Here is a 7977-nt window from a genome sequence, read left to right on the forward strand (position 1 = left end):
AGAATCGAAAAAAATATAAAGGGCAGCAACATGCAGAAAGTTTTCATGCATGTAGGGCGACCTATATGGCACTGCAACATGTCTTCTAAATTCGAAGGCCACCTTAAAGGGCACTTCAACATGTTTTCTCCACTGGAAGAGCACCATAAAGGACACTTTATCATATTTTATCTACCCTAGGGGAATCAAAGGGGGTACTTCTGCAATGTATTTTTTTTTTTTTTCGGACAGAGGGCTCCAGTGAATAAAGGACATGAAAGACACGTTCAAGAGAGAATTCGTCTGGCGCCCCCACGACATCCCTCAGTGGTGTGAGCCTTCCTGGCTGGGGGACACTGAAGTTGTCAATGGTGTGTGCCATCGCTCTCTCCCATTGCCAGACGGTTATAGAGCAACTTTAAGAATGGGATATATCTTGATGCGTTACCTCTGGCCGCTCTTTTTGATTTTCCTGAGGAAAAGCTGAACGGATATTGCTTTTTTGGAGGTGCTGTGTGTACCTTCGCTTCACTGCATCTTTATGCTCAAAGTGGGCTGGTACTCACCAGTACGCAGTACCAGCTCTTCTACATTTTACACTTTGGTGTACCATGACAAACAACGAAATATGTAAACGTGTGGACTGCACTTAAACCCGGCCGTGGTCATTTTCAGATGGTAGTTGGCTATAGCTTGGACGTGGGATTTTTTCAAGTTGTTCTCTTCATCTACTACCTCCAGCGCCCTTACTTAAACATTAACATCAGCAATATGTCGTCGTAGCTTATATGTTATTCACTGTAGAAATTCAGAATGTAATGTTGATTTTCTGATACAGGCTGATACACAAGCCAACATGAGAGCAAGGGGAGTACTGGCACTTTTTCAATTTTAATAGTAGTATTAATGATTTATTTAGGTCCTCATTAGCAATTTTCTAAAACTAATGCACGTAATAAAGAAGAAATGGCAATAAGACCTAAATTCAAATGGAAAAACTAAACAAAAATGCTGACTGAAAAGGTGTAGGCTGACACTTATTTTACCTCCTTTTTTTACTTTTAATTCTAATAAGCAACTCTTTCACTTCTAGGTTTTACTTCAAGCTCTGGCTCCACCAGAGACGGGAATGATGCAACATTTTCTCCCTGCAAGGCAATATTGCAGCTCTAATGTATAAATTTGAAAAATGTTCAAATCCTGTTATCTGATTTATGAGAATAGGGCTGCCCCAAAAACTTAAAAATGTCCCATAACATACCTTGTACACCCTCAGAAACCGTTGTGAGATGATCTCAGAAGTTCTGTGGCTGAAGTCTACATCAACCATTAGAGGGAGTCATTGCTGTGTTCAATGTTGCATTCATCCCATTACTCCTATTAGATATCGGGTCTATAGTGGCATGTATTTCATCCAATGGACAAGAGACACTGGGACTACCGTGTCTATGTCTGTGACATAGGATTACCTGTGAGATAAAACTTTGCTGTTAGTAGAAATGTCCCCCCTCCTACATTTTCACCTCGGGAGGTAAAATGGGATTTCACCCTGCATGCATGGCAGCACGGAACAGTGGACGATCACAGGCTAGGATCCAAGATATTGAAAAACCCTTCCAGATAGCCCTCATGCATGTTATGCGTCTAGAAACAAATCTTTGAAAATCGATAGTACATGGGAGCTAGACTATCACTGAATGATCTAAATGCCTGATAGGATATCAAATGTACTCCCCCGGGTCATCTATCTCTACAGCTCTGGCTATACACTGGTTCACATTAGCACACCCACAGTCAGTCAGTGGCCTCTGGGAGTTTTTCTAACTGTTTAATCGATCCGGCTGCTCATATTCTTGGTGTCCTTCAACAACCTTGTGAATGTCTCATTGTTGATTGCAAAAAAAATGGATCCTTCAGTGGTGAATTTGGTTTAGAATAAAAAAGGGCTTGGGCATTATCGAAGCTTTGAACTAAACCATGTGGTGTAACAGTAGGCTTAACCATATTTTCTGTTAGTCCATAAATGACTTTAATGAGCGGGTTGGGTATGGTTTATTCAGTACTTTCTCTATGCACATCAAAACTCCCAGCACGTTGGCAGTGAGATAATCGAACCAAAACAACATTATTATGTTATCCAGGCATCAAAGATGCATTTCTGGGAATACTCAGTACTTTGATTGAGGCTAGAATGGGTGACAGTGATCTAATAGAGTTCACATTTCAGGCTGGATGGTTGCTTATTCCTGTCTCTGGATCTGCTGGTTTTGTTTACAGTCACCGAATTTTCTGACTCTTGTCTATTGGCCCCGCTTTGCTTATGTAATCATTTTATCTGCAATACAGCTGCATGTTTAGCAATCACTATCAGCTTGTATAATAGAGTGCAACCACGGCTGATCATTCTGAATGCTGATGTGTTTACAGTCTATGCCATCAGTGTGTTTTTGTTTGTTTGTGAATACGATGATTCAGGGTATTTTTTGCTCAGTTGCTGTGCTTTACCAAGCAAGCTATTGCTTTAAGAAACAAAACCTTTACTGTCACAGATTTTGACACTTCGTCTTCCTTAAATTGATTACAGTTTTACTGATGCAGGAGGGCAGGGGCGATTGAGATGGGGAATTCACTACTGTAGTCCCTGTGTATTCACTGTCAATGTCAATCACACAGTATGGCTGCCATCCTGTGGTGGGTTTGTGTAACTTCTTCGCAAAATAAATTGAAGTTGTTTCAGTGGTCGTCTGTCTTCCTTTTGGTGTGATCCTCAATTGTACTTCATTCTTCAAAAACATAAGACAGGCAGCATTTTGTTGTGTTAATGTGTTTATTCATCATCATCTTTGAAATCAACCCACATCCAGGCTTAGATATATGTTTTTGTGAGGGTCACTGCTCACTTTAGTACAGTAGCTACTTCAAGCAATGCTGTTACTGCATTTATACTGTGCCAATATAACATATAATCTCTCTCTCTCTCATGGGTCGGTCACTCTGCCAATAAAGAGTGGCACATTGGCCCGGTCACTCCACAGCAGCATGATGAAAGGCCGCATGGCAGAGAAGGAAGGGAAGGAGCGAGAGAACGACACAGCGGTGACGGCCCCGGCCTCAACTCCTTGTTCGGTCAGTGCGAGGAAGGCTCTGTGTCTGGCATCGTCCAGAATAACCCTCTCTTCTGTGTCGAGACCACACATGTTGGCACCCTCGAAGAGTGATGACAGTCCTGTTTTTGGGGGAACCGGGAGAAAAAAGTGCGGAAAGGTGATAGTAGGGGGGAAAAAAGAAGGGACGGAAGCAAAGTAATTTAATCAGATAGAGGGAGATCAAAGAGCAGAAGGTATGGTTATTTCACAAATGAGACTTAATGGATGTCTACTGGCTGGAAGCTAAAGCAATATACAAGCTGAAAGCATGGGTGATTTTCAATTTGTGATATTAATGAGCTGAATGAGTCTGACGGACAGAAAAGATCATGAAAGATGAACAAACCTAATTTCTTGATAAGTATGTTCATGTCTGGCTGGATATCCAATGTGATTTGGGGCAGAGTGACCTCGATATGCTGAGGAGATGTTGTTTTCAATTGTTCTATCATTTGACGCACAGCCGTGTCCGTCATCCTCTCCTCCACCTGCTGCAGGTCAGTCACTTTGTTGGAGCGAGGTAGCAGGACGTAAAGACTGCTGTCACCCGTGAGGGCAAACCTTGCCACCTGTTGAAAAATAGAAGAGCAAGAGAATTGGCGACATTAAAAGTAAGCAAAATTAACTAGTAGCAGTTCATGTTTGCACTCATGAATTACACACAACTTCCACTGGATTACTTTGACAGTGGAGAAAACTTAAAATGTGATGATTCTCAAGCAAGTTCTGAAGTTATAAAGAGCTTCCTCCTTTTTGTTTTAAAACTATATATACAAAATGTAAGCCTCACCGACTATAAACAGTATGTCTCATGTCTGTGAAGTCAGATTTGATTGAGTAATGTCTCTGTGAAAGAGTTCACATTTTGACACCTTTTTCACACAGTATCTTTGGCTCTCCTCACTGTTTGAAAACCTCTACTGCGTACAGTATGTGAATGGGTGGGTTAAGGTGTCTGTTGCTTACCTGTGCCTTTAGCTCAACTACATACGTCATAGCCGCCATGTATTTCTGGTGATAGAGGACAGACACCTTCACCAGATCACCATCCAGTTTTGTGAAATGGTCTTTCTTGGGTTTCATATCATACGCGACCTTCCACTGACCTGACACACACAGACACATTCTTTATTAGTTTCCACCATTTCCTCATGCACATACACACAACATAGGATACTGACCAGTAAAGGTGACAGCGTTGAGCAGCATCAGTTGTGTATTGGGTGATACGGAGTCAACCAAGTGTTGGATTTTATTGTTGGTCTTATTTGCCACCCAGCTGTTGATCATCTGTGTGTTTTCCTCGCTGGTTTCCAGCAGCCTGGTGGGCTCCGCTTCATAGAACTGGATGGACTGGTTAGTAAAGGATTCGCTAAGGTTCATTTCTGAGGAAGAGAACAAATAAATCATGATGAGCTGCGGCGATAGAGATCCTTTTATAAGCACTCAGAATCTCTGCATCTAGCTCTTTGACTGCAGAGGAGCCATGTTGTGAGCTTGTGATAGTAATACGTGGGTTATAGTAGATCTGAGAAGCCATCTGCAAGGAGCCGGACAACTTCTCTCTCAGCTTCTTCATCTGGAGGTGAACACAGTGGAAGTCATGAGGCACACAGACAGCCCTCTCAATGGCTTTACGGGTTTCACCCCTTGCACCTGAACATGATGAAGAAAAGACATAATGGGAATGATATATACTGCACTTTAGAGTGATATTGAAGGCTGCAAGGTATGCCTGACATTCAACATAAGTAGAGAAAAGCTCCAGTGACATTTCAAAGTGAGAAACATGTTTATGTAATTTCCAAGACAATGATCATTTTGCTAAGATTCATCCTTGTTAGACCAAAGAATCTTAAAGGATATTGGTGTTATTCTATGTTTTTCACACTCTCAACAAATCCTATGAAAACACCAAAATCATCAATGTATTAGTGTGTGTCCCCTCAACACTTCCCTTGCCTGGCTGTGGCTTTCAGTCCTAAGCCCCCTTGTTCCTACTGAAGGTATAAATATTTGACAAAAAAAAAAAAGGGCAAAATCATTTCCTGAAACAGTTGGGCCCTGTAGTTTTGAACATTTGGAGGAAATTGTGTAGGATTTGGTGCAATTTCTGGCAGCAGGATGGTGTATGGGATCAACCAAAAGTAATCTACAGTGCCCACATTCGTCATGATGAAGCAATACATCACATTTTGCAACAGTGTGCCTCATTAATGTGTTGCTAAAGGTGGAGGTCTGTGGCGCAGAGGAATAAGCGATATCAGATGACAATACTTCAACTCATTGTTGGTTTTAGTCTTTTCATGGGAATTGTTGAAAATAAAAAAATGAATAATCATTATGTATCATTATGTTTAAAAATAAAAAATGAGGACCTGCTTCCTTTGTCTTACCTAACAACAAATGGGACAACACCCCGCTGATACTGATAGGAGAGAAGAGCAAGTTGCTGGAGGGTTGTGATTCTCTGAGGTAAGAATACAGCTTCATGGAAAACTCTGTGATGGATTCCTGCAACATGGGTTCCCCTGTGCGATCGTTATCGTCCTGGCAGGCCTCCCACGCTGTGGTGAAGCCGCTGCAGGAGTGAGGAACAGCAGTAGGACCAACTGAAAGAAAGTTAAGCAGATAGTTAAATGTACGTAAATGTACCTGTTTTTTTATTAATAAGAAAAAATGACCTTTTTTCATTTCATTTCAGGTATATAGAAAAGGTTGCCAAACCTACCTTCAACAAAGATATATACAGAGCTCAGCTTCTGTCCCTCAGCAGATTGACATATGTAATTTCCAGCATCCTCCATGACAATGTCTCTGATTATGGTGGTCTGATCGTGGTCGAGTGGATAAAGCTGCTCCACTCTGTTATGTTCAGCTGTCGGATCGTCTTTAAGGTGCAGCTGTGTCCCGTTACCTGTCTCTTTGAACCAAAGTACATTGGCCTTGACTTGGTTGGAAGGTGGGAAATGGCACGGGAGGTGAGCAGTAAAGCCCTCAATTACCTTGATGGTATAGGTAACAAATGCTGAAAAGAAATGCACAAACGCTTCAAACTCTTTTACAGTCGAGCATATTGCTGAATGTTAGATATGTAAATTTGATATATATACTCTAGTCAAAATGTTCCATAAAGGTAAAGAGTAATGTGTATCTATGATCTTCACCATCAACTGCAACGTGGTATGTCCTTATCACCTCCATGTTGTTCTTCTTTATCAAACACAAGTACGTGCCCTCGTTGGCAGCAGTAACAGGGGATATAGAGAGATACAAGCCATCTTGTTTAACTCGAGGCGAGCCAGGCGACTGACCACTGACATTTAAATCTTCCCCTGCATTAAGAAAAGATCAAACTGAATACATTTAGAACTGTGTACTTTTGCAAAACAGTGACAATAGTGGTGGTAGTTACAAAATATATAAAAAGACCATTGAATTTCCAGGTGATGGCCTCTCCAGTGGAGTCAGTTTGCAATGAAAGACAGGGCAGCTCCAGAGAGGAACCAGGTACCACCCGGAGATCTGTGCATGAAGAAAGCTAAGTAGAAAGACGGAGTTAAAACATGTGAGGGAAAGTTGATGAATTCAAGAGTCAAGAAGGATGAGGTTTAAGCACTTTGGTCAATATTTTATATAGAAGATAATGGCAAACACTCAACCAGAGCGACTGTATAAGGAACAAGAATATACTTTGTTCTGGTACGTTTACCTCATAATTGAGCAGCAGCAAGAGGCAAAGTACAGCCTGTAGTTTCATCTAAAGCGGAAAACAGAGCAAAGGGAGTAAATTGAAATTGGCAAATTGCTGAAGTTGTTTTGCAAGTGAGGATTTCAAACTGAATATGGCACCAAGCCGGACAGAAGATCAATAATGTGGTGCAATCTGTGAAACATGTTGAAACACTATTGAAACTTTTTAAACTGTAATCATTTAGCTACAGCTTACATTTGCATTAAATACACCCTTGCCAGAGATTAATTCCAAGAAAACTTTAGAGGATGAATAACAAAAGTAATGTATAATACACTGTACAAAATATTGCTTCTGTTCATTGCATAATCCACAAGAAAAGTCAGAGAAACATTAAAAACTCACACCTTGAATTTCCAAATGTATCCAATTTCAGTGACCAGTTGTTTTTTTACCCGCAATGTTTCTGCCACACCCGACACTGTTCACTTCATCTACCACCTCTAACGGTCTGCTCCTCAAAGCTGCAACCATCAATGACTAATCTGTGTTTATTGGTTTAGAGATGTTTGTTTGCATAATGCAGGTCTTCTGACTTACTGGAAATCCCGTGATTTCACATGTTGGCAACAGATATCAAGTGGGATAATTTATGCTCCTGTTTGGCATTCATTGCATTGAAATATATCGTATTTTATTACTTATTATATCAATACTCAAGTCCAGGTTTTTTTTATCGTCAATCATAACTGCTCATCTTGACAAGTGCAACATATTTATTAATAGTTGGCGGTAAGTTTCACTTTGGCTCATTTCCAATTTGCATATCTGAATGTTTTTGCCTGAAGTGTTTCACATAATTTGATTTTGCTAAAGGTTGCATTGGGTACTATACACGGACAATAGTGTAGGGGAGGCAAACAAGCTGAGTGTGTGCTAATTGGTAGAAAACAATGTTACCACATTTGTGGACAACAATCATAATTGAAGTGCCAAATTGATGGAGGCAGAGTGACAATAAGTGTTTTAATGGGATCATTAAATTAATTAGTACATTTTTAAGTACAGTTTTCCATTTATTTGTTGGGGAGTATTGGTATTGTTAAGAGGACAGCTGGAGGGACTTTAGTCAATTTGATTACCACTAAGTATAGCAGC

At 40.6% G+C, this 7977-nt stretch overlaps 1 protein-coding gene across 1 annotated transcript; it reads right to left on the reverse strand.

Annotated features, from left to right (window-relative positions):
* Positions 1-2828: 2828 nt before the first annotated feature.
* serping1 (serpin peptidase inhibitor, clade G (C1 inhibitor), member 1) lies at positions 2829-7327 on the reverse strand. Its single transcript, XM_079159885.1, has 11 exons — positions 7227-7327; positions 6838-6885; positions 6558-6666; positions 6293-6460; positions 5857-6153; positions 5522-5737; positions 4638-4781; positions 4307-4510; positions 4092-4231; positions 3472-3694; positions 2829-3205 (listed from the first exon to the last, which is right to left on the reverse strand). The coding sequence occupies exons 2-11, from the start codon at positions 6883-6885 to the stop codon at positions 2958-2960; spliced, it is 1797 nt and encodes a 598-aa protein (XP_079016011.1). The 5' UTR covers positions 7227-7327; the 3' UTR covers positions 2829-2957.
* Positions 7328-7977: the final 650 nt, after the last annotated feature.

This window comes from Pholis gunnellus, assembly GCF_910591455.1.
Source record: "Pholis gunnellus genome assembly, chromosome: 5".
NCBI lineage: Eukaryota > Metazoa > Chordata > Actinopteri > Perciformes > Pholidae > Pholis > Pholis gunnellus.

Bases quoted from the DNA above. Each gene is read 5' to 3' on its own strand.
- serping1 (XM_079159885.1), bottom strand. From the start codon at position 6,885: ATGAAACTACAGGCTGTACTTTGCCTCTTGCTGCTGCTCAATTATGAG. The intron at 6,461-6,557 runs GTCTTTTTATAT...TTCTTAATGCAG, and splicing joins CATCACCTGGAAATTCAATG to GGGAAGATTTAAATGTCAGT. The intron at 4,232-4,306 runs GTCAGTATCCTA...TGTGTGTGTCAG, and splicing joins CAACGCTGTCACCTTTACTG to GTCAGTGGAAGGTCGCGTAT.